The 26,425-nt window shown below is 43.2% G+C and overlaps 1 protein-coding gene across 1 annotated transcript in view; it reads left to right on the plus strand.

The window, feature by feature from the left end:
* The window catches only part of LOC308328809 (uncharacterized protein), a gene marked incomplete at its 3' end in the record, with an annotated part of 44,263 nt that overhangs the window by 15,952 nt on the left and 1,886 nt on the right, over window positions 1–26,425 (plus strand). Inside the window, exons 3-5 of the mRNA XM_080782919.1 lie at window positions 20,250–20,395; window positions 21,914–21,955; window positions 24,338–24,345. Of these exons, the coding sequence (XP_080639045.1) occupies window positions 20,250–20,395; window positions 21,914–21,955; window positions 24,338–24,345 (196 nt within the window). The remainder of the gene's footprint in view (window positions 1–20,249; window positions 20,396–21,913; window positions 21,956–24,337; window positions 24,346–26,425) is intronic.

Below are 26,425 nucleotides of genomic sequence, written 5' to 3' on the forward strand. Positions count from 1 at the left end.
ACACACACACACACACACACACAGGTTTCCTCCACATACACTCCTGCACGATGGAATGGCCTTGCGCCACTTACAGCAGATAGGGTTGCGTAACTTGCGTGAATTGAGAGCTGATTGTTAATAAGGGCTATTAGGGGGTGTGTGTGCAAGTGTGTATCCATCACAGTTAATGGTCCTGAAGACGCAGGCCATCTGCTTTGGATCATAGTCTGATTGAGAAAAGGAGTGGAACGGACCTTGAATAATATTATGATCGGCTGGAAAAAGTCTCTCTGTCTAGAAATCGTCCTCCAAGATTCTTCTGTTTGCCAGTTTCTCCCAGCTGCCGGAACATCAGCAGTCAATGGAGGGGGGAATGAGTTTGTTTGCCATATGTCGACTTTGATGGATGTTGCTTTTCTCCCGAATACTATTAGATTTTCATGAGGTGTTTCTGTTTTAAACCACTTTTTGACACATGCCCTAAAGCTCCTTTTGCTGATGATTTGTATTTCTTTCATTATTCCAAATTTGATTCTTTCTTAAGTGAAATTAAAGTTTGGTTCTAAGAAATGGTGTTAGGGTTGTAGAGTTGCTGTGTAAGGACAATCTTGGGTCAGTTGTTCAGGTCACAACCTGCTGTGGTTGTTTGGAGTTGTTGCTGAAAAGGATCATTGTTTTGGACTCTATGAACTTTCAACTCTTTATATATCAAACAAACGAGACTTCCCGGCTAATCAATTCTGAAGTAATTTCCCATTTAAGTCCTTGTCAAATTTTGTAGATGGAAAATTCGGGGACATTTACATGTACTGTTCCACTTCAGATGATGCAAATTGTAACTGACACTATAATAGGTCATGTGGAGAAAAAAAAGAAACTGTACAATCTGTAAAAAGAATTCCCCAGTTTAGGATAGTATCTATTTCTGTCTTATATACATACATTTATATAATATATGTGGTTTTATACAAACAATAAATATAGTCAAGTTGGTCTTATTAAAACAAATGGCTCAAAGAGTAGGTAATAGTGGTTGCACACATCATAGAGAAGTCTCTGAAATATCAAGCCCTGTTAAAGAAGAGGTCCAATCAATGTACAGATCACTCTTTAATAAAAGTTTGGCTTTCTTGTCTTCTTTTTTTACAAGGAGGACTTTTCCAGATGTTAAAAATATGAGAGGCTTTGCCCATGGATGGGTTACCTTTTGTGTTTGACATCAGGCACTGATTTGGTTGATCGGCCTTGGGGCTCAGCTTAAGCTATTTCCCCTTATGCTCATTGACTTCATATGAGGCCATAAGCCACAGGGTCTGTGACGCACACAGCCACTCTATGCTGGCCATTTGCCCTTTAACAGTGCCATTCCCCGGCAGAAATGCAGACTCTCGTAATACGACTTTAATCACAAGACGGAGATTTCTCACAATGAAAACTGGAAAGGCAATAGTGACCTTAGTCAACTTGTAAGAGAACTGCCCGTAGAGTACCGAAGTCCTGACGTCACTCACTCGTTCACTCAATCGTCTCATATAAGAATTGTGGTCCAAAAACAAACAAACTGTCCGAGCGATATAGTCTGTCACTCATATTTGATACAGTCTGTTTCTGGCGAAAATGCAACTAATTCAGAATGGGGTAAAAACTGACCCAGGTAGGATGAGTAAATTACGTCAGACTTTGCTCTATTCATAGCTCTGTTACCGTCAGTATTGTAATAGATACAGAATGGATTGAGGAGGGCTCATATTTTCAATGATGACAGGCCTCTTTACTGTCCACTCCACACGCGTTCTCATCACATTGGTCATGGTGATGCACTGTGTCAACAATGATGTGTCGTAACAGTGGGGATCATCCTGTGATTTGTGGGAAATGGACCCTTTATCAGAAGCTCTTTAACAGGAGCCCTCTGAGGACCCATGTTTCTTTCTGGAGATTTGTGCTGAGGATAGAAGGGGTGGGGATACAGGGAGAAGAGGGAACAGAAGGGCGGATGACAAGTGTTGCGTCACAAAAACACACCAAAGAGATACCGGCAGATCGTCGGAGGTGGGAGGGGGCTGGATCTATTACAAGTCTGAGGCTCTCCAAGGGGTCGCCTTGATCTATGACCCCACACCCCCACTCTACCCTAAAATTGTCCACTAATGAATTGGGAGTGGGTACACCCGGACCTCTAATGGGTTTTTAATGAGGTCTCTCAGCTTTGCTGTCTCTCCCTGTCTCCTCTCTCCCCACTCAGTTTGTCTCCATTTATTGTTTCCTCCAGGACGGACAGTCGGAGGCCGGAGACTATATTTTCGCGCTTGTCCGTCAGTCTGTGTGTCTGTCCGTCAGTCTGTGTCTGTCCGTCAGTCTGTGACCAGCTTATCTCCAGCACTGTTAGACCGCTCTGCATGAAAATTTGCACGAACGCTCCTAGGAGGCCAAAGAAGAATATCAGCCTGTTATAGTGCCACCGTGAGGCAAAACAATGTTTTTGCAACTACTCCTGCAGATTTTGTCCAAACCCCACGCAAATCAGTACACGTTACCTCTGGTGTCATTATGATCAAGATCTACGATGTTTCATATCCCCATTCTAAGACTTCTAATTCCTGACAACGGGTAGGCAACCCGGCCAGGTCGGCCCTGGGTAGGCAACCCGGCCAGGTAGGAGGACACTTTTGTAGTTGCTTCAACATCCTTGCTGTAGGTTTTTCTGACCCTTACTGGCACTCACTCACTCACTCACTCACTCACTCACTCACTCGCTCACTCACTCGCTCAGTCGCTTGCTCGCTCGCTCAGTCGCTCACTCACTCACACACACACATGCTTAACCTCCTGTTGTTTCTACGACCCCCCACACCTTCCCCTAACCTCTCTCACCTTCTACTGGCCCCCTGTGGCCCCTCTCGATCTAATTAGGCCTATTAAACAGATAGGCTGTGTTTTTCTAAGCTGTACAGATGGAGCCTGGCCCTTCGAACTCTGTCAGCTTGGTTTGCTGCCTACGTTGTTCATTTAAGCGCGTGAACGTGTGAATGTGTGTGTGTGTGTGTGTGTGTGTGTGTGTGTGTGTGCACGCACGCCGAGTGTGTGTGTGTGTGTGTGTGTTTGTGTGTATGTGTGCTGTATATGCACATGATCAATAAAAGCAGTGATATATCATGTGTATTGCACATTTACACACAGACTTGAAGTAATACCGTGTTAGATTTAACACAACCATGGACTTTTATGATATGTACAATAGCAATATACGTACAATGCGTGTCAAACCACTGTTATGCAAGTGCCGCATGATTTGTTGATTTCATAGAGTGCACAATATTTGCGGAGACGATAAGACTGGCGTCAAAAGGTCACATGTCATATTCCTGCTAGATTTAGTTTTCCTTATCACCGTTATCACCATTGCTCTTGACCTGTCATGGCATTCATCATCTAGGGCTGAAAGAAAGGGGAAGGACTTCATCTCACAGGCTGCACTACAACAATGTTACATGTGAAGTTATTGTACAGAGTGTAGCTTCTGTTTGATTGAGAAGGTTGTGCTGTTTGTAAGTTGAGCATGTCATTATGTAGAGCTATTAAGTCTATTTAATGAAAAATATCACTTGCACCCCCTTTAATATACTGTACAGTCAACAGTAACACGAGGGGCATATTGGAAGTCCCTTATGTTGTGTAGGGAAAGAAAAAGTGAATTTGCATCAAGCATCTCTTTAGAGCACCATTCATCCACTATTGCTGTTCACTCTAAGGCAACAATCAACTCCTCCACTTTCAATAGAAGCTTTGTTGCTACTTGGATTTGGCTGATAGATCCAGAGTGCCTCGGATTCCTTATGGTCGCCCAAGAATGCACTAAGCTCCCACGTAGGACCTACTTCTCTCTTTCTTGTTGTCTTGCAAAGACGTTAGTGTGTCAGGTCTCTGAGGTGAGGTGAAGAATGCAGGAGAGCTCTATGGCTTTTCCAGAGTCCTGGGCTAGCCAGAAAGACACAAGAAGCCCAGAGCGGTGGGGATGGAGCCTGACCCTCATGACTTTCAGTGTGGAGAAGCGAGCAAAGGTATCGAATTGCTCTGGGTTTCATTGTTACGCGAAAGACTTGAGTCACCTCCATCGGCGAACCGCTATAGACAGAAAGTTCATCCAGATCCTTACAAAGTGAATCATCTTGTCAATTAATCATTAAAGGGGTCCTGAAAAGGGCACCTCTGGTGTGGTCCAACAAGCGCTAATACACCCGTATATCTTTACAGTTGTCTGGTAACAAACTCAAAAGCTACCATTTAAAAAACATTAAAAAATCATAAAGACTTCATCCACAGACAGTGTTAGATAAAGCCGCAGGAGGCGAGGGGCCGAAGTTAGGTTAAGCATTTTACCACACACCAGCGCTCGCCCATTCAGAAAAACATTAATGCATAGTATTGCCCCCCCCCTTACAGTTTCTGTAAAGCCCCCTCCCGCTGAGGGTACTGGAGCGTTTGCCTGGCAGTGTGTCAGACAAGCTACAGTATGGGCCTGTCAACAGAGTGAGGCCTTCCCAGAGTTTTGCCGTCGAACCCACTTCTAAAGACGGAAAATGGCTGCCAAACTAGGGTCAACTTTTAAGAGGACCTTGTTGGGGAAGTCGTATAAAAACCATTTGTGACCTGGTGAGGTTATAATAATAATAAGTTTTAATAAAAACCTATCTTGGCAGAGCATTCTAGTCGGGATCAAGGAACCTACTGTGTTTGAATGTGGCTGGTGAACCTCATTTCGTTCCACTTTACTTCCCTAACCTTCCCGTCATTCTTGAATATAGCATTTAATATCTGTGCACTATAAATAGTAATAGTAATAATCTTTCAAAATATTGCCAGTTGATTTTTCATCAAAATGTCAATGTTTTTCTTCCATTGTAAAACTACGTTTTTAATATTGTAAGACTTTTAAAGATGTTTCCATTACACTGAAAAAAATATATACCCCTGTCTCGTTGAGTTTATTCACTGCCATATTTCTTCTTGTTGTTCTATAACAGTATGTGCCTGTGACTGTGTAGAATCTTTTATCATTTAAGACCTGCCAGATAATGGCTTTGTTCAGATTGCTGGGAAATCTGATATTTAGTGTGTGTACAAGTGATCAGATAGGATTTGTGTATTTTCACAATATTGTTCCTTGCCTAATTTATTCTGTCATATGGCAAAATGCAGCGTGTTGTGAGCTTGTAGATCCGCTATTTTCACCGTCGTATGACAATTTATCGTATCGTAAGTAACTATGAATCAGGCTTCAGTGTGAGAGTGACTGAGACACATCTTATGATCTTTTATAACTCAGGTTTGAATCATTTCAAACCACCCAGGCCAGGACTGGTGTTCAAATATAATGCAAAAAATCATGTTACCATGTTGTTTTTGTTGATAAAATCCAATCTGGATAGGCCAGAAATAAGATTTGGGCTGTGAGTGTGAATGTTAATGTGTCTGAATGAATGAGTTCAGAGAGATGGAACCAAACTGAAACAAGACAAAGAAGGGACAAATTGACTTCCAGGATGTCAAAACGATATCTTCCTCAGATAAACTGACAGGGTGCTTTGTAAGCAGCTGTGAATGGAGCTTATCTGTCCAGGTATCTCTAGTGTGTGGATCCCTTATCATGTAGGTCATAGGGCAAGCCTGTTGCCGACTCACCCCTGGGCTGTGTTGTGTGTCACTGTGTGCACATGCATGCCTGTGTGTCTGTATATGAGTATGTGTTTATCTGTGCGGGAGTGTGTGTGACTCACATGTGCGCTTCTCTTCCTGTAAGGCGAAGGCAGATTATGACACTGTGCTGCTTCTGCACAATGACTTCCCCAGCTGTGAAACGAGAGAGCGCTGCTCACTCACAGAAGGAGGGTTGAGGATTGGGGGATACAGAGAGACAGAGAGAGAGAGAGAGGCTGGGTGAGTGAAAGCACCGGTGCCATGCAGAGGGCGGGGCGGGGGGGGGTCTGGGGCTGTCGGGAAGCCCCAGGCTCAGACAGTTGTTTAGCTCATCTAGTCCCTAAACAGGCGTTTGATGTCCTCAAGATAAACAAGGTTATTTATGGTCCTGCCGGCAGGGGACCGTGACTTGAGGAGGTGACAGTAGTGGCATCTCCTCCTCCTCAGCCTTCACGGAACGGCTCTTCAGTGCACATTCGGACAGATGGGCCTTTTAAGTGATTAGCAGCCTGTTGTGTTTGGGAGCGAGAGTGACTCTCTGTCCTTGTTTACACACATGTCTTTCTACCCCGGCGTGTGTTTGGGTTTGTGCTATTACACAGCCAACAAAAGTGTTTGCATTAGTGTAAGTGTCTGTGCATGTCTGTGTACTCCCTGGGCTGAGTTCTTTTTTCTTTTCTTTTTTTACCTGACCTCAACATGACCTTTTGACCCCTGGAGACGGTCCCACTGTACTTCACACAGGAAGGCGGCACTCTAGGTTGTAATGAAAGAAGAACGACCAGGTCGCTTACAATTACGCTGTTACAGGTCCTCTTTAATCTCAGTGATAGGAAAGGCCTGCTTGTGGGGAGATGTGGTGAAATCCTCCTCTCCTCTCCTCTCCTCTCCTCTCCTCTCCTCTCCTCTCCTCTCAGTGTGATGGGTCTCTCTATGTGGTTGAGAAGGCCACTTCTCCCCTTCCTCCCCTCGTTCTTGTGCCAAGACCTGGGGCCCCCCCTACTGCAAGGCAAGGCTGTAGAGATAAAGCTGGCAGCCCCCGCTGTCCCAGACACTCAGGACTCACACCACCAAAACCTGATATCATCATTTACTGTAGTGCATTGTGTGTGTGTGTGTGTGTGTGTGTGTGTGTGTGTGTGTGTGAGAGAAAGGGGTCAGGACTCAGAAAGGCTTTCACAGCCAGGTTGAGTGACGGTGATGGGATGAAGGCACAGCATTCTGAGCCTGTCAAGGTCCCATTCATGGTATTGAAGGATTAAAACCCTGTGTGTGTGCGTGTGCGTGTGCGCGTGTGAACGCTGCCCTCTTATTGTTTAGCTTCTGTCAACATGGTCTCAGCAGGGTGCTGATGACTGACCCTATAATCCAGACGGGACAGGAGGAGAACCTCTGCCATGGTAACGCTGACCACATAGTCAGAGACTCTCGAACTGCAGGCTGCTGGGGCACTAAATAATGGGCCGTGGTCCAAGTGCTGGTGGGTGCTGCAGTGCTTACATAACACGAGTAGCTATGGATTGTTTGGGTAATTTGCAGGCTGTTGGAAATGTTTGACCATGGTTCACAGGGTGTCCATGCAACTGGAATGGAATGGAGACCAGAGAATGACACTAAGCGGTGGGCGTCCAGGGGACATGCAACCGTTTGTCTTTATTATTATTATGTACAGGCGCTATTGCTATCTTGATAGATACCTACAAATAATTGTAGGTATTAGGTACCGTATGTATCTGTGAATTAGTCCACTCTTACATTTACCTTCTGCATGAAACAAAGTCAGTTAGTATAGTTGAAAAATCAGACCCGTTAGAGCTGAGAGTGTGTGTGTGTGTGTGTGTGTGTGTGTGTGTGTGTGTGTGTGTGTGTGTGTGTGTGTGTGTGTGTGTGTGTGTGTGTGTGTGTGTGTGTGTGTGTGTGTGTGTGTGTGTGTGTGTGTGTGTGTGTGTGTGTGTGTGTGTGTGTGTGCGTGTGCGTGCGTGCATGTGTATGAGTGCGTGCGTGCGTGCGTCCCCAGTGAGAATCAAACCCAGGACCTTCTAGCTGTGAGGCGGCAGCACTACCGACATGCCCCCAAACGGCTACTGTTCATCAAAATGGGAATCCCCCACTGGTCAAAGGAGATAATATAGTAATATTCTGGTCTTCACGGACAGGACTGCTCTGCTACACTTGCATGAGCAAATATGTGGGTTTATCTAAGGATGTCTGATACGCTTGTACTTACAGTACGTATGAGATAGAAGAACTGCAAGCATTGCCACCGGACCAGTAAATTCAGCTCTAAACATTAAAGCAGGGCCAGGATGTTGTCATCAATCCTGAGCTCATGAGAGCATTCAGAGGATGATCCAGCTCCTCGCGTCCTGTCCCGCTGGTAGTAGGAAGTCCCTTAGGAAGTCAGGCTTCCACGTTCTTCCTCGTTTTCCAGGTCCTGTCTGGATTTCAGGTGAAACCATGTGGTCAAGTAAAGAGCTATGACAGGGCCACCTGCGATTTGGCTGCATAATATTTTTGTCCTACTAGCGGTGGGGCTGTATGCATTGTTTTATTGAACCCATGGCCTTTCCTATCGAGCATAGCAGTGGATGTGGTTTTCTGGGCCCACTGAAAACTCTCCAATTCATCTTTCCCATAGAGATCAATTATTCTAAGCCTAGAATCAAGCCACCCAGGATCCTGGTGAATCATGACCATAAAACCTTTGATTCTGTGAAGAAAAGAAAACATAATCATATGATAATTATATGATATACTATATATTTAATAAATTCCCTTTGTTTAGCGTTTTTAATTTTCCTTTTTTCCCCAGAATCAAAGGATTTATGGTCATGACTCACCAGGATCATTCTAGGCTTAAAATAATGTCCCGTATATAAATATTTCTTTGTAAATCTCTCTTTTTCTGTGGGTCCAGAAAACCATGCCCACTGCTATGCTCTAGTGTCAATCTTAAGCCAAAATGTCCACAAGCCTCCAAGATATCCCAGGATCTAATGTGTGGCTTGCAAGATTTACCCTGCTGATTTTGGTGAACCCATGGTTTCTATAACCATGGCCTCTAGCCCCTCTTTCAGTGAATATTTTATATACAGTATATGTATACAATAATCTTCTGTTTTTTTCATCTCAACGTTGTCATAAAGTAATGTGCAACTAGACTAACTGGCCACGTCGTTAGCTGGGAGGTGCTGTTGTTCTGGACCACTTCAACAACTCTGGGCACTAATGGGGAGTGAGTCAGGAATGCTTGCACGAACAGGCATCCTCCCCAACCCACGTCTCTCTCTCTCTCTCTCTCTCTCTCTCTCTCTCTCTCTCTCTCTCTCTTTCTGTCAACTATACCTTGACTCTTAAGAATCTAACCTCATGCCAACTCTAAATAGCTTTGAATATGGGCTGCTGATCTGTAGTGGCCTCACTATTTGCTGTCACGGTTGACCTTTGTGCTTGCTCACGCGTGATGACATGGATATCCCAGATTATGAGGCCTGACACTGCCCAGGGGATTTGAACAACCACTGTGTCTCAGTCTCGCTCTAGTGAGCCAAAATGGATGCTATAGCTTCCTTGGTCACAGCACTATGTCAGTGGTCCAACAGTGCAAGTAGAAGGCGGGGCATCAGCCCCGGCGGTATTTGGACAGGGGTTCTAGTTGGCTGACCGTGGGGGCCACTGTTGCGTACAGGAGTCGGTTTTGTTCTGTAGGTAACAATTGAACAGCAGATGGTTGATCTGAGCCAATGTGGTCAGCACACCACAGAGATCTTCAGAAAGAGGCCCATTGCCCGTATCCCAGAACTTCCCCTGTCCGGAAACCCTTGGATTTTTTAATTATCACCCCAAGGAGTCGTCAGCAATTTAGGATTGTTTTATTGGATTTGGGTGCAAGCCTGGGGTTTCTGTTTGTCAAGCTTTGAAGTCTATAATTCCTGGAAGTGCATGACCAGTGACCACCTCAGTGTCCTACCCACATGTCCAAAGTCCAAACACATATAAACATATGGATGGACGCACGCACGCACGCACGCACGCACGCATGCACGCACGCACGCACACACACACACACACACACACACACACACACACACACACACACACACACACACACACACACACACACACAGTTTTTCTAAGATTGAAATCTGTTTTCCAAGGATTGAGGGCTGAGGTTTCATGGACGTTCGTCTGGTTATGTCTGACGATTTTCCTAATTGTATCTGATGACAGTAAAGGGGAAACCTGCAGTTAATTTAAATCAGATCAATCCCTCAGTCAAAAATCTGACCATGAAATTGACTGTCAAATTACCAGCTTTTTTCATTAATAAATCTAGTGTGTCCCTCTAAAGAAATGTCATATGATACACAATACGACCCATTGTTGCAACTTCCCATCATCCCATCATTGAAAGGGAGCAATTATAATGCTGAATTCACTTTTGACAAGCCAAACAACTTTTTCTTTTTCTTTTTTTCTTTTTTCACATGGGAATTCTACGTTTCCTCCTCTTCTATGAAAGCAGATTCCTTTTTATAAAGGAAGCTTAGCCTGAGGCATGAGCAGACTGAAGTTTGATCTCCCTGGCTTCTGAGTGGCATTTGTTCAACTCCTGGAAAAGGAGAGAGTAGAGGAGGAGTGGGGGCGGGGGCTGACTAGCTGCACACGCACGTGTGCGCAAGTGTTTTTTTGAAATGCCCTAGAGCAAGTGTTCTGTGGCTTGGGACATGGCTAATTTCTGGTGTGGATTGTGAGAGAGACCATATGTCAGCCCTTTTGAGCTGTGCTTGGAGACAAATAAGGCCTGTTTCTTGTTTATTGTTGTACGATAATGATTTTGGAGTGTGTACATGTGTGTGGGGGGCGCGATTTGTGTTTTGGTTACATATATCTGCTGCAGAGGTTGACAGAGTTTATTATGCTCTCTGCAATGTTAAGGGTTGCAAGCTCAATGTGTACGTAGTCTCGCATACCATAAATATATTTGAAAATGTTGTTTGGAAAGCCACATAACAGACCTGCTTTGAAACCTAACACTTTGTGCTGATCCGGTATGCTTGACATTTCCTCCCTACCCCACGGCACAACAGATTTATTTTTCATTTTTCATAGGTTGCATGAATCCTTCATGCAACCTATGAATCCTTCTATCATACACTATAGAACAGAGAACAACCACTCTGGCCAAACCAAGTGGTAGTTCTTGACCTTCTGAGGGCACAGTAGACCTTGTCTAGACAGAAATATCTCTGGCAGACAAGTTATTGTCATTGTCAGATTATCATATAGAGATTTGGTTGCATTTTGTACTATTTTCTGTTGATATTTTCTGTTGCTACAAAACAGTTTTAAGGTCAACCACACCAATGCAACTCCACGTGTGTGTGTGTGTGTGTGTGTGTGTGTGTGTGTGTGTGTGTGTGTGTGTGTGTGTGTGTGTGTGTGTGTGTGTGTGTGTGTGTGTGTGTGTGTGTGTGTGTGTGTGTGTGTGTGTGTGTGTGTGTGTGTGTGTGTGTGTGTGTGTGTGTGTGTGTGTGTGTGTGTGTGTGTGTGTGTGTGTGTGTGTGTGTGTGTGTGTGTGTGTGTGTGTGTGTGTGCGTGCGTGCGTGCGTGCGTGCGTGTGTGCGTGTGTGTGTGTGCGTGCGTGAGCGTGTTTAGTCTTAGCCCTGTCTTTATATCTGAGATGCAGATGTGTAGGAAATCCTGTGAAGATTACTCAGAAGACATCTGGAAAGAGACACAGAGGGGGAAATGTGTGTGTGTGTGTGTGTGTGTGTGTGCGTGCGTGCGCGCATAGTGTCCGTGCATATGTACGTGCGCCGTGCGTAACTGTGTGTGCGGGCGTGCATGCGTAACGGAGTATGGGAGAGAGGAAGACACACAGAGAGAGAGAGAGAGCAAAATATTTGAATATTTCTGTTGATGGAGCAGGTTCTGGGAAGTGCTTATGTCCAGGGTCTCTATGTAGCTGTAGACCAGCCTATAGGACGGACAGATGACGCTAGGTTGCAGTTTCTCCTCCCCTAAACAATATGTTGTGACATTTCCATTCCATTCCCATTGGCAATATCATGCAAACGTTCTATATTAACATGCCACACTTGCATGGCATCAGCTGGCAATATTTAATGGTAATGTATGTAGTTGCAGTTAGACATTGATGTTTTATTTAAATATCAATAATGCCACTTAGCTCGAGGAACACTATTCAATTTCAATAGGTATGGACACCTGGTATTCTGCACACTAGGTCCCTGCTACCATACTGGGGTGTTTTCGTTTTGCACAGCAGGATCAGTCTGAGTGCTAACGGAGAGGGGGGGGGGCGCAAACAGTTAAATGTCATTGGTGTCCCCAGCAGTAGTATTTAACTAAGCTGCAGCAGCGGGCTTCACGTATCGCTGCTCCGGGTTACAAGCCTCAAGCGTGTGCTTGATGTTTGATTATGTCTGCTTTTGCCCCTTTTTTCTGCAGTGAATTTCCTGGTCTGGCTGGAGAGAGGGAAGACAGAAAGATAGACAGAGAGAGAGAGAGAGAGAGAGAGAGACAGAGCGAAAGAGAACAGGAAAGGAAGGAGAGGAAGGGTTGTGGTGGTAGGGTGAAGGAATGTGAGAATGTCTTGTCAGTCATAACTCCGCTCGGCTGGAGGTGAGGTGGCGTTTGCGGCCAGCGCTGTTTTTCTCATTTGGGGCTGTGTTAAGGGAAACTTGATCCGTTCATGTGATTTGGCGTTTCACTTTGTTTGTCTTTGCAGTGGACATGCCATCCCTCATCAGCCCTACTGTTTATTTTGATATCCTGTTTGGGACCCAGAGCTGAGCTAGACAATATATTGATTGGGCACCGTCTGGACGGCTTGCCACAGGATTTACACAAAGCTGTTCTGTTCCCAAATCAGAGTATGTCTGTTGAAACAAAACACAAAAATGAAATAATACCATGTAGTATGCAACTTTTCATTGTACAGTTTATTATTATTATTTTATTTTTTAACAAAGGACAAGATATTCAATTTTGTCACTGTCTGGCAGCTTGATATCTGCTATTTTCACTATTTTATGATTTTTTTGAGCGTATATTAATGAATAGAGGTGCCAGCTTGAAAGTCTTTGTGTTTTATATATACAAGTCAGCAAGTCGCCCAATAGTGACAATATGCACCCTTATCATTTAAGGCAGCATTTTAACATTCAAATATATCCTGCCATGCATGCACATACACATATCATGACTAGTATCACGTTACAGCAACAAACCACAAAAATATCTCTGTACGGTTTTGAAGTGTTTGTTTACCCCCGTCAGAACTGCATACAGTATGTACTTGATTCATTTGTTTTGCACAGGGGAGTCAGACTGAATAATGTCACCGATGACAGCTCAACCTAAGCCTGGCTTGTGACATTGAGGTGTCTGGGCTAATGACAAACAGCAGACCTACGGTCTGCTAATCTTCGGACATTGCGACATTGCTTAATGCCTGGCTTGAACAAGAGATTGTTGCCTAACAACACTGTAACTCTCCTGCAGCCATGCAGGGGTCTGGTATAAAAGGTGAGAGGGGACAAGGGGTCGGATAAAGTGGGGCGAGGGTGGGTCTTTTTTCCCTGGATGTTATTTCAGAGAAGCTGAAATCCAAGCTTTGCTGCGGTCCTACTGTCAGACTGCGCAAGGGGGGGCTTAGATTATATCTCAAGCTCATCTTTCAGCTTCACGAAGCTACAAGAACACTTCAAGGACTTGCGCGCCCATCAGTGGCCACCAGTTCATTCAACTTGAGTGTGGGGACAGCAGAGATTGTGGGGCCTGATTACAGGCTCTCTATATTAAGATATAGAATGTCTGTCCTGTAGCTAACCACAGCTAGCATTATCACTACCAACAGTAAATTCTAGCCTACTAATTGAATAAAAAATAGAAAAAGTGCCCCTCGGGGCACAGGTCTCAAGTTATTGTGGCCTCCTGGTGGCGCTATAATAGGCCAATGTGCCATTTCTTCTTACGCTTTTGATGGCAATTAGATGATTTGAGGCATTTTGTTCCAAAAATGTATTTACAAAAATCCACCTGTTGGTGGCGCTATAACAGGCCAATGTCAAAAGGGTGGGATTTATTCCTCAGCCTAGTAGGAAAGTGCGTGAACACTTTCACGTAAATTGCAAGCTGCGTTCATGATTTGAGGCTTTTTGTTCAAAACGGGCCAATCCTGCAAACTTTGGATTTGGAAGCCAATGTTAGCCAATTTGATCATGGAATATGAAATATCGAACAGATCTGTCTTGAGCACATGACTATAGAGATACTGTGTAACGATGTGCGGGATGTTTTGACAGAATCTTGATGAGTAATATAAAAACAAGTGTTTTACAAAAGTCGGCCTCTTGGTGGTGCTATACAAGGCAGATGTGAAAACTGCAGGGCAAAGGTTTTTCCTTGGTCTAGGGAGTGTGCTTTCAACGTTTCACGCAGATAGGTAAAAATCTGAAAATCTGCCTCATGGTGGTGCTATAACAGGCCGTTCTGGAAAATTTGGGGCACAGGTTCGTCGTTGGCATCCAGGGAGTGTGTGTGCAAAGTTTGGCATTGACCAGGTTAACAGTGCCGGAGATTAGCTGGTGACAGACGGATGGAGGGGATAACATACTCTCTCCCCATGAGACAAAAATATATATATTTCCAGTTCAAAACTTTGAAAGTGGGTAACATTTTCAATTTAGTAACGGTTTTGTTTTCCCTCTGTATGAATGAGTGCAATTTTGGCTTGTTCCCCACCTGATTAAAGCCATCCGTATAAGTCCCTCTCAATGCATAGGACTTGTGATATTTACCTGGTGTTTCTGCCTTTGTATTTAGCCCGAGAGAGAGAGAGAGAGAGAGAGAGAGAGAGAGAAACCACATTTTAACACTATAGGACCTAATGTGCAGTGTGAAGCTGACCAAATGCCAAACTCCTACAACACACATGGCAAATGCATTGACTTCCTCCTCATTTATTTCTGCATTCTCTCTTTATGTCTCTCTCTTGCTCGCCCTCTCTGTGAGCTTCAGTTTTAATAACTTATAGCATGACAAGAATAAGATACTACAATTATTCTGTCTTGTTGCTCAGTATGAGAAGTAATCCATACAGCTGCTCAGTTTTGATCTTGGCAGATGACTTGGACTTAAGAATTCAACGGCTCCTAGCTGGTGGTCCTCAGGGAGACTTGACATCTGCACTATTTCACATTTAATAATGCTCAAAGTTGGACTAAAACATTAAGCCTAATACTTTGTTGTGCAACGTTGTCGCGTGCCAAGCTAACAATGCTATGCATCTGCATAGCATTGTTATGTGACTACCGTAATTGAATGTAGGCATTAGTCTTTATCACTGCCATAAAATGATAGAAATCAACATGAGAACCCGAGGAGACCAAACCAGCCTGTTTTCGGTTGTTATAAGACCACAGGGGATTAAGAGAGTGACTAATTGCCACGTCAAAGCCATGCTGTGATTACATTTGTCAAAAAATTATGATATATCCCAGCTGCCGCATGCATGATTACACTGAAGATTGATGTCACCAATTGAAGAATGTCAACTCTTAAAAATTCCCTCACCTCACTGTTGAACTGAATTATTCTGAAGTGTAACTGTTTTCAAATCAAGTAAGCTCAACAAACCATCCTAGATCATAAGTCTTTATCAAGTGAGAGGAAACGTCAGTATCACATGTCATGCCACCAGCACCACTTATTTTATGACTTGACGAAAACATTTCAGGTTCCTTTACGAACGCAGGCTTAAATCCGATATCTCACAGCTACCTGTTGATGTGACTAATTGACTGTACTTCTCCTTGTTTGTTTTCATAGGGCTGTTTTTGCAGGGTCAGTCATTCATTTATCAGGCTCTAAAAACAATAACACTCATTTAGATCATGTCTCAAATCGCTCACTTCACAGAGTCATCAGAGGATACACATAGATGAGGCCCGAGAGGCTGGAGGAAGGGCGAGCAAGCTCGCTTGCACAATGCATCCTCTGTTGTCCTCGACCCTTCATAAAACACTCTGAGGGTTTCACGTTAGCCATGAATGTTTCTTCTCCCGGATCGTTGTCAAGTTGTTGTTTTAACCTTCACTCTGATGCTATTTGTCTGGGTTAAATAATGTGCTTTGGGGTCAAAAAGCGGTGGCTTTTCCCTCCTGGAACGCCCACCGTCTCTCGTTAACGTGTGGCTCAAAGGAAGAGAGTGGCGCCTGGAGACTGCTCGCCCAGCGTTGCTGTGCACGTGCCGTGCCTATTATTAGAGCCCTGTTTCTACTGTTGACATCAGTGCAAATATTCTGCTCCTGGAAAACAATGGGTTTTAAAGTCTTCATACCCTACTCTATGGTTGACTGAGGAGCCTGACACATTTTGGCACAAGGTCAAAAAGTTTAGGTGTATGTAACTATTTTAATTCCTACTGTCCTACATGTAAAGTAAACTATATATTCAAAATTATTTTGTGAATAATTTATATTTATATGTCAAGTAAAGACTGTTTTAAATAACTTCAGTCTTTAGTTGAAGAGTTAAAGAGGAGGTGGTGAGTGGAACATTTATTTGGGAGGGAAAATAATCCAAGTGCAATTATCAAATCAGACAATATGAAATCAAGAAAGTCCATTGGCATGCTTTCCCTTTCAGCAATCATGGGTCTGTTTGCTTCATTAATTCGCCGCTGAAGGTTTGCATGCCATAGCATCCAATCCAAATCCCCCCATCCACGGACAGCATAGCAGACATCTTCCTCTGGCACACGCGCTGTCTGTTAACCCGTGCCTAACTCCTGCTCAGGGCCAGGCAGACATACAGTAACCCCACCCTGAACCAAAACCCACAGGATACGTCTGAATAACTCTTGATGATTTTAAAACCTAAAGAGATGGATTGTGAGTCTCTCTCTCTCTCTCTCTCTCTCTCTCTCTCTCTCTCTCTCTCTCTCTCTCTCTCTCCTGTCTCCATGCACTCCACTTCCCATATAGCTATGTACCTTCCCTTAGCTGTTTCCTTTAGTCGGTGACAAACAGCAAAGGAAGTACATGCTGCATGAGATATTAGTTTTCATGACAGAGGCTGTGTGCTTTTGAAGGTTATTTAATAGCACAGCGGCCCCTCTTGGGTTACAGTGTGGGAGGTGGGCGCATCATCACTGAAGGCATTGAGCAGAAGCCATTTCTGGTTGGCTCTGACTGTGAACATTCCAACACTGAATTCTATGTTTTTCTTTTTTTTTACACTCTGGACTTAAGTTATTATCTCTTTCATCAGCCCTTGCTATTAAATAGTGAGGTTTGGTTTATAATCTTTGGCATCAGCTTGTTTTGGCAGTTAATAGTACAGTAGTCTTTCTTCATCTAGTCTGTGGTTAGTTGTCGTATAGCCTGGAGTATCCACTGTCAGTTTTTCTTTTGTTTTGTGTTGTTTTTTCTATGTGGAAGATAAGAGCCGGGAGCCGGGAAATCAGATGACCTCTGTCTGTTGACTTCCCTATGGCTTCTCTATAGCCATTAAGTCAAATAGCTTTTTTCCCCTGCCTGCCACAGATCTTTTGTGTTGTGTTAATTCATGGCCTAAAGGTCTAAGAACAGCTCAGCATGTTCAAAAGCAAAACCCATGTCAACCTGAATAAAGCTTCAGTGCAACTGAATGCAACCCCACTATTAAGTCAATGAAAGAGGAGCCAGGGTTGAGGGCTCATTAAAGCACTGGGCATTTTCAGAAAGGCCCTGACTGTGCACTTCTAGTGGTTAGGTGAATTAGCAAGTCAGGGAATTGTAACCTAGTAGTATCCCTAGGCACTGATGTTTCACCTAATTTCTCAATGATATAGTCTAGGCTTTATTAGTTTCCACAGTACAGACAAAGTGTTGAGAATGTGAGAACATAATGTACAGAATTCTATAGGGTATGTACTGTAGTAAATATTATTTTATTAATGTATCTGTTACCATGCAAATTCACAAGGGCACCACCTGCACAAGCAGTTCATGACACATATAGACTCAAATGGGAGTTTGAGAAGGAATGTTCTGGAGCAGTTATTTTTTTTAAATAAAGGTAGACATGTAGATTAACAACATCATCAGAGGCACCTCATGGCTGAGGTGCAGTGTAACTCCCTTTCTTCTTGCATTCAAATACAGTTTACAAGTTTTCTGTTTTGCTTTGGCTTAGGCTCGCATATACATAATTGGATGGGTTTTTGCCGTAGTTTCACGCCTGTGATTTAAATACAGGAAAGTATGGTAGATGGGGAAAACAAAGGAGAGATTTATGCTTCCGCAGCATGAAAGCACTCAGTTGAGTGAATTGCTTTTGGAAGCTTTTGTAGAGTGGACTAGAGTGGAACTGTTAGGATTTTTTATGTATGCCTTTTCTTCCCCCCTGGGAGCAATTTTGGAGAATAATGGTAAAGGCAGATTAATTGTTGCCTATCTGGCACATATAGGCTACAATGTCATCTCTGTAGCGGTCTGATGTAAGCGCCACAAACTCATTATTTAATCCTAGACTTAGTGGCATTATTAATTGCGCTCAAAGAGTCGGAAAATAGTCTCTGTGAAGTCATGTTGCATAGAAAGCATACCAGGTAGTAATTTCTCCCATTCCAGAACTGATGGGAACAGTGCTAAAGGAAACTGAATAGGATTCTTTGAATCAAGATTTAATTTGCATAATGCATGGTAAGCTGGCGTCTAGACCTGTATTTTACTGATACTGTGATGAACTGTTCATAAAGGATGTGGACTTTAAAAGACATTTGAACGGTGCACACCACATGTTGCTCGTCCACCCAGCCCCTAAGCATATTGGCTCCCCACCCAGGGTTCATTTCCCATGGCCTCCCATCCCATCCCATGGATGCTAACGAAGCCAAAGCCTTCCGTGCGTATAAAGATCCAGCTCTTTGCCATGAGCCAGCTCACTCAAACTAAATTACGTAGGAAATGTGTCTGGACGTTGCTGGTATGAGTTCACGTGAAGGCGCTGCTTATGTCAAAGAGCCAAAGCAAAATCATCTGTGGTGATTCTTCTCAAAATGTTTTTTTCAGCAGAATTAGAGAGCATCTTTTCATAAGGGTTGCCTCCCTTACCTTTGATGATTTAACATTTTTATGGCATGAGCCATATGAAATCACAGGCTCTCATGACATAATGCTCAACATGGCTGCAGAGTTACAGGAGCTCCGAATGAATGGGTCAGCTGTCATCTACGGGTGCACGTAGGTGACGAGGTCGAGAATGAGGAATGAGCCCCCCCCTACACGCACGCACACACACACAGTCACACTCACACACTGGTTGTAAATGAGCAGAATATAGAGGTAAAGTTTGATAAACTATTAGTTTGTCTAGACGTGAATGTTTCGGTGGAAGGCATATAGGAACCCAATATATCCATTGTCAGCGTTTATTGGATCCCCGTGGATGCAGTGGCGGCAGTGGTGTATAGAGAGAGTCGTACTATTTCATTTTCCTTTTTCTAAGGAGTCAACTAATCTCCCTCCCCTCCCTGAAGGTCAGATTTCCCTTTTTTCCTTTTTGGAAGGGGAGGACATTCTATGTGTATGTGTGGGCAGGGGGGGGGGGGTGATATGTACAGTAACGGCAGTGAAAAGGCATGAAATTTAAAGAAGATTTTTTTTCCACATCTCAATAGGAGGTGGAGGCGTTTTCTTCCCCCTCCCTATGACAGAAGTGCAAAAGTTCAGTCTGTTTTATCCTTGACAGATACACACCCCGAGGTAAACCTCTACTGTTTGCACAACTGCAGTTGAAAATCCTTTAAGGTTGAAAGTGAATTTACAGAGTAAAATCAATTGGTTGTTTTTGCTAAGGCTTCTTTTCCCCTAAAAATCTGGAAATTTGGTATGGTTGTTACGGTTTGAGAGCAATACAATTTATGATAATGATTGGCCTTGAAAGTGCTTGTGCAAGTTCTGCTGACAGAAATTATTTAAACTTCAATCTTCGGAACGAATAAATGAATAAATATATAATTGAGTCTAATATAGTTTTATGTTGACTCATACACACACATTCCTAAATGTCAAATAACCATTAATCATATATATTTTTTGAGGGGTGCTAGCCCCTCTTATATCCACAAACATTAAATTCCCATTGACAATGAATGGACAATAACATCATAGTGTCTGAGCAAACAGACATAGTGTTTATTTTACGTCATGATGATTTTATTTTATAAAGTTATTTTCCTAGCGTATGGATCATAGCATGGTTTATAGAGGACTCTCCTCATCCTCTGAGCTTGTCCATCACGGTTGACCACCAAAGCCCCAAACGATTGTTAATAGCTTTGTAACTATTGAGATATTTATGTTGTTGCATTCACTATTTCAAGCACGTAACCTGCTAGCCATAACCTACTAATATTGAACCTATAATGGCTGTTAGGGCTGTGTTTTTGGCAGGGCATGTTGTACAGTACATGATGACATATATTCTGTTTGTTTTACTCTGCAGTATTTTCTTTTTAAAGAATTTTTTTGTGGCTTTTTTGCCTTTATTGATAGTATCAAGTGATGATGGACAGAGAGAAGGGGAGAGACATGCAGCAAAGGTCGTCAAGAACGAGACTCGAACACGCGACACGCTGTCAGGCCAAAGCTTATATGTGGCATGTGCCTGGACCACTTGGCCAGCGGGCGCCTCCTCTGCAGTATTAAGCATTTCCTAGAATGTGTCTCTCTTCGACACTTAAAGAATAGAAGCCTGATAGGCAACACATTTGCACTGGCCACTACTGAGTGTTTACAAGAGCAACCCGAGAAGCAGGGAATCTGAGAGACTGGTGCCGAGTGAGCGGGTGAGGGTTTGGATCTGGGTATTTTCAACACTGGAATCCCATGGGTTATTCCTGGATCTATATCCTCGGACAGGGCATGTCTCAAGATGGCAACCCACCTGCCCAGAGGCCCCCACCACTGGTGTACTTTAAATGACACAAAAGGTCAAGCGAGCTTAGAATGAAGACGATATGGTTATTTAACATCAGAATTATTATGTTTACTAGTGCTAACAAAGTTTCCTGCTGCCCGCCTGGAACAGTGTTAGGTCAGATGCGTTCCACTTGCCATAGGACTCGGAGTGGATCACCCATGCATGTTGGCATGCAATATTCGATGGATGCCCATTTCGAGCTACTTCCTACCAAGGCTCTTACGTAAGAAGGAACAGGTGTTAGTGATACTGTAACTGTACACCATTAAGCCCAGTGGAGGTGAAGGCGGGGCATATATAATATCAATGCAGTGTAACTACTTCCCCTTTCATGCCATGTGTACTGTATGTGTGTAAAGTATGGTTCATGTGTTGCTCACTGCCTGTTGCGTGTGAAGCTTTTGCTTGAGTGGCCCCTCTGCAAGCACCATCACTTGGGCTATATTTATTTGAAACCCCTTCCACCCAAAGTGCCTTTGGATCAAGGTGGTCTATAGATGTCCCCCCTCACCCAAGGTTCCAGCCAACAGGATGTGATGGTGGGCCCAGAATGCAACTGGAATCTGGGTTCCATACTTGCTTTCCCCTTGCTTGCATGCAGAGAGGGTTTAGGCTTACGCTTTGGGGACAGACTCGCAACCACAAGAATGACTGGAGCGCCCCAAATGAGTTGCTCCTCCCACCAGTAACTGATCTCCTTGTTTGATTTGAGTTTTGCAAATGCATTGCTTTATTTTTTTTAGATATGAGCTGCTTGTGTGGCTAGACAGTGAGTGGGTTAGTGCAGGAGTGGCTTAAAATCATGAAATATCCTGATACCTTCTAAGCTTAGGAAATTGCAGATTTTGTTTATTGTATACATCTGCAATGCCATGATGCTGGACAGTATAGTATAGTATGACAGTATAGGCCATTTCTGGTTTAAAGTGACAAAGTTTGGTAGAACCTTGTGTTGTATACTACTTACCTGGGCATGATATACATCTAAGGCTTAATACGGTATTGTCAGTCTTCTTTATGTGTTTCTTGTGCTCCTTGAGTGATAAGTAGAGGCTCATATATATTGCTGGAATCCATTTTGTGTTTAGGCTATGTGCTAAAAGTGTGCTTTAATTTTGAGATATAAAATGCCTATTCAGCTATTTATCTCAAGGTTCTATCAAAGTTAAGTATTACTGTAAAGGGATAATGCTTTAGCCAGTGACTAATGTTTACCTGATGGTTGTGTCTCAACCAGGGCGTCCTGGGTCGAGAGGAAAGAGAGGTCGCGGGCATCCAGGTACAGTAGGATGAATGAAACCTGCCCGTGTGTTACAACATGCACCGTCCTTCTGTAACTACACAGGAGAAGGGAAAGATTTCAGGTTGCACGCCACTCTCCCTAGTGGGTTGTTTTATGTGTAGCTGTCTGTATATGTAGGCTAGTATACTGTTCTGTACTTAACCGTACTGTGCTGTTTTGATAGATGCTCTCTGGTGGTGATATACTGTATCTGTCACATTTCAGATTTTTTCATTTAAAGCCTATTTAAGTCTTGCATTCTGTGATGAAGTCACAGTGAGACATCTCTGCCAGGAATGCCACATGCTGTACTGCAGCCATTCATTCTTCTGCAACCCACCATTACCTGAGGGTTTCAGCACCCACTTTTGGTTTGGACGGTTACTTGCACTCAAGTCTGCGTGAACAAAAAGGAGAAAAAAAAATTCAGTCAGCAAAACCTGAGAAAAATGCCATCTCAAGTTACTAGAAAAACACAGCCAAAAAAAAGCGGGAAAGGAAAGAAAAATGCCTGGTCCAAAAGGGGCAATATTTGTCACCACCGACCGCATCATGCTTTAACCCCTGAATGTTATCCTTCATGTCAGACTATTTCACCAGGTTGCAGTAGTGACCACTGACCTTTACTTTATGCTCACTTCGTCAAGTTATTGATTTATGGTTGGCTGTCTCTTTTTGAAACACCATACATTTCTTAATCTCTGAGTGCTTTTAAAGCAGGATTTATGACAGACAATTTGACTTAGGCGTCCTGTGTTACAGTGTTGCACCGTATTAAGGCGCTTGGTGTCCCTAGTGCCCTATTTCTGTCTCCTCCTTACCAAGTGCTAGTCTGCACGTCTGGCTCCAGTCAATTTAGCAGGAAAATGATAAAAAAAAATTGCGCTCTTTTCTATTTCAAACTGTCTGTATAACCTCCTCTTAGTATTTCTCAAACTGTCTCGTTTCTCGGTGCCAACTGGTTTTCATTTAAAGGCAGAACAAATTGATCTGACAGCGGGACTTTCATCGGGGACAGACCAAACCTTGAGGAGCAGACAAAATAAGCCTGTTTAGAAGATAATGCAGGGGATTTGTGTTGACATTTCATGGAAGTGATTTGTCATTAGTGGTTTTCCTCGCCTCATTGTGATTGACGTAATGGCATATTTAGTTGCCCCCTACCCCCGCCTCTGTCACGAATCATCGGTAATTGATTTTGTCGGATGACTCTGTGCTTTCTGATTATACTTGTGAAAGCGTCATGGAAGCAATATTTAGTTCCCTTTTTGGGTGAAAAGCCTACCTGAGCAGTCTGAGTTTGAGTGTGTAGCCCTGCCTCAATGTGTCCCTCCCATATGTTTTTGATGATCATTTTAAAACCTGGTATTACCCAGCAGGGCAGCCTTTTGATCTGGTCTCTCTCTATGGAGCCTTGAATAACCCGACTCTAAAGATAATAAACAATACATTTCCAATTTAAGCCCATTTGGACCTGCAATAATGCAATAATTATTTTAACATTTGAGTTCATCGAGTTCAATATAAGAGTAGTTTAAGATATTCTTACTGAGAGTTAGAGTTTATCCCTGAATGGAAAAACGTCTCACCGCTTTGGCCAGATGCCTTGAATTAATCTGTGACTGGGCATGGAAGAAGTGCTTAAAGGAACGACCCTGTTCATCTCTGGCACAGGCTGCGCATTGTATTGTCAGACAGCACCTCCCTGGCACACGCCATGTCCTTCTCTCTTACTTGCTCTCCATCTCCTGCCTTCTCTCATCAATCAATCCAAGGATTGATCGTTAGGCAGAATATCTGTCAGTGTAGCCAGGGTCATGAAAGGTTTTCAACAAGGCGAGGATGACTGACAGTATTTGTCAGATGTACTGTATGATGATTGACTGCATTAAGGGCAAGTCCTCTGAAATTGATACATTGGTTTGTGCTTCAATGACATGACGCGACATTCGAAAGCACCACTTGGCTTTATGCGTGGAATTAGCTCCTGCAGTACACCAAGTACTACACAACTACAGTATTAAGGCAACAGACAGACTGAATGCATCAGTGAGACTATAACAGGTGATGCCAAAGACTTATATTTCAAAGCACTTTTCCTCACCAGTTTTGTAGGTCTTGCTGAATCAGACATAACACTTTTATAATCCCCTGTTTGTAAATGTTAGAATGTTCTCAAGACATGCTCAATTTGAATTTACTCTACTATGAATCGGTCAAAAACGGGAAGTTTGCATGGGTGAAATACTGACTGTATTCTGAACAAATTGAATGCAGATTGTTTGAAACTCTCAATGCCTATCCTTAAGGTAAATTGTTTTTTAAATCACAGAAAAACTAAACAGTCTTTTTTTCTCTCTCTTTCTCTTTCTCTTTCAGGACCTCCAGTAAGTAGATGAGAAGCCTTGTGTGACCCGATTGTGGTAAAGTGACTGTTTTCTTTATGCATTTTGGTGTGGAGGCACTTTCTCTGAGGTTGAGTATTCAGGTTGGTTGATACCTGCGTCTTACCGTGCCTTGAATCTGAGTGTGTGACGTGTGCACAGGGCCCATTCATACTCATTAAGTGGTCATAATGTTATATTACACTTCCACATAGCCGCACAACCTTTATTTCAGACTTTTTAAGAACTACTCTATCACAGTTGAAAATGAGACATTTAGTGCTTAAACTACTGCTATTATGCATTCATTACAGTGTCCTAAAGGCTCATTGAGTATGAATGCCGTATTTGTAGTCGTTAATCCACACCTCAGCCAAACGTCCCTCCCTGGAAAGTATGATGGGTGATTTCATAGAGGAGATATCCAAGGTACATGATGTCAGACAACGAGGCGCGTTTTCCATTTTCGTACACTTCCAACACCACAGGAGCTGTAAACTGTAAACTCCAAAATATACTCAGATTAAACGTCTCTCCTGCACAGTTAAATTCTCAGTATTAAACGCAGATTTTTACAAGATTCTTTCATCCCTAAACTTTTTTGTCTTTTTTTGGACTAGTTTGTGTCGATGTAGATCGGCTAGTTGAACAATTTTCAAATGTTTTTCTAAATAGTAAAAAAAATGCAAAGAAGTTTAGGGATACGGAGTTTAGCACTGACGAAAATAGGGCCCAATTGCCTAGTCTGCCTTATGCCAAATCCCTATGATGTGGTATCTCATCCTATCAGTTGCGTATCAAGGCTAACCTGTAAGGCCAGTCTTTGCCTTTGGTGTCTTAAAGAGGGATGTATGCAACTTGTTGGTGCTAAAATTGCTCACAGCTGTGACAGCTGCGTCCTGGCACTGAGCAAGGGTGAAGGTCACCGCGTAACTTAGGGCCGTGGCAATGATGGATTGTACTGGGACAGCCAGGGGGAAGGATGGAAGTGGTAGAGCCAGGGATAGCCAGAGACTGACAGGGTAGACAGGCTGGGTGTGTACCACAAGGGCTTCTGTAGGAATCCATTTGGGTCGTTGTAGGTCAACTAAGAGGATTAATTACAGCAAGTTAGATGGTTTGATAAAACAACTAAAGTTACAATAGAATTATACAGTGCCTATTTTGTGATCAAAACGTAATGTCTGTCAAGCTGTTTGAATATTACAAATCTAAAATGTTATTCATCCTTTTTAGGCAGATTTTTAATTAAGCTTTGGACTAGCCAGCTTCACCAAGCCAAAGTAGTAAACCATCTTATGAATAAATCAAGTAAACTATAGTATGTTAGTCTCATATATCAACTTTAAATAGATAGTTTAGTTGTTGTTTTTTAAATCTATGTTCCATAAATATGTCTTCTAACACACTGGAATGAATGTGCACTTTGACAAGGGTGGGAAGTTCTGACAAGACAATTTGTATACATAATTCCAGGAATCTATTTACATAAGAAGCTTAAGCTAACACAATTACCCGAGTGATTCCAAGTGTAAAATGACGTGAAATTAGTCCTTTCCTGCTCTCCTGAAAACCGTGCGCTGTCGAACACACAATAACATTATCATTCTTCATAGGTCACATCACAGGGGCTTGGCCCTCTGCCCTCGCTCTGGCCGTGTGCGTTTAACACACTCTAAAACAATCAAGTGTGATGGGAAAACACCCTCCAACGCTAATAAAACGGAACAGTGCTGCCAAATTGGCGCCTTCAAAAGCTGTCAATCACAATCTCAACAAACACAGTAAGCCACCATTTAACACCATCATGGGTGAAAATGGAGGGCATGTTTATTAAAGATTAATTGCCAATGCGTTTTCATAGTCAGTTAGCCATCACCTCACATTGCTCTGATGTCAGTTTCTGGGTAAAATAACACCAATCAGAGTACAGCTAAGTCGGGCCTTTCTCCCACACATCCCAACTAGTTCCTTAGAGGCTCCAGAAAACCCAGGAGACTGTAGATCACCCGCATGATAGCCAAATACATCCCACCCCCTTTCTCATTCATTCAGCGGCACTTTGCCAAATGGGAGCCACATG

The sequence above is a fragment of the Protomyctophum bolini genome (genome assembly GCF_963924005.1).
Source record: "Protomyctophum bolini genome assembly, chromosome: 14".
NCBI classification, from domain to species: Eukaryota; Metazoa; Chordata; class Actinopteri; order Myctophiformes; family Myctophidae; genus Protomyctophum; species Protomyctophum bolini.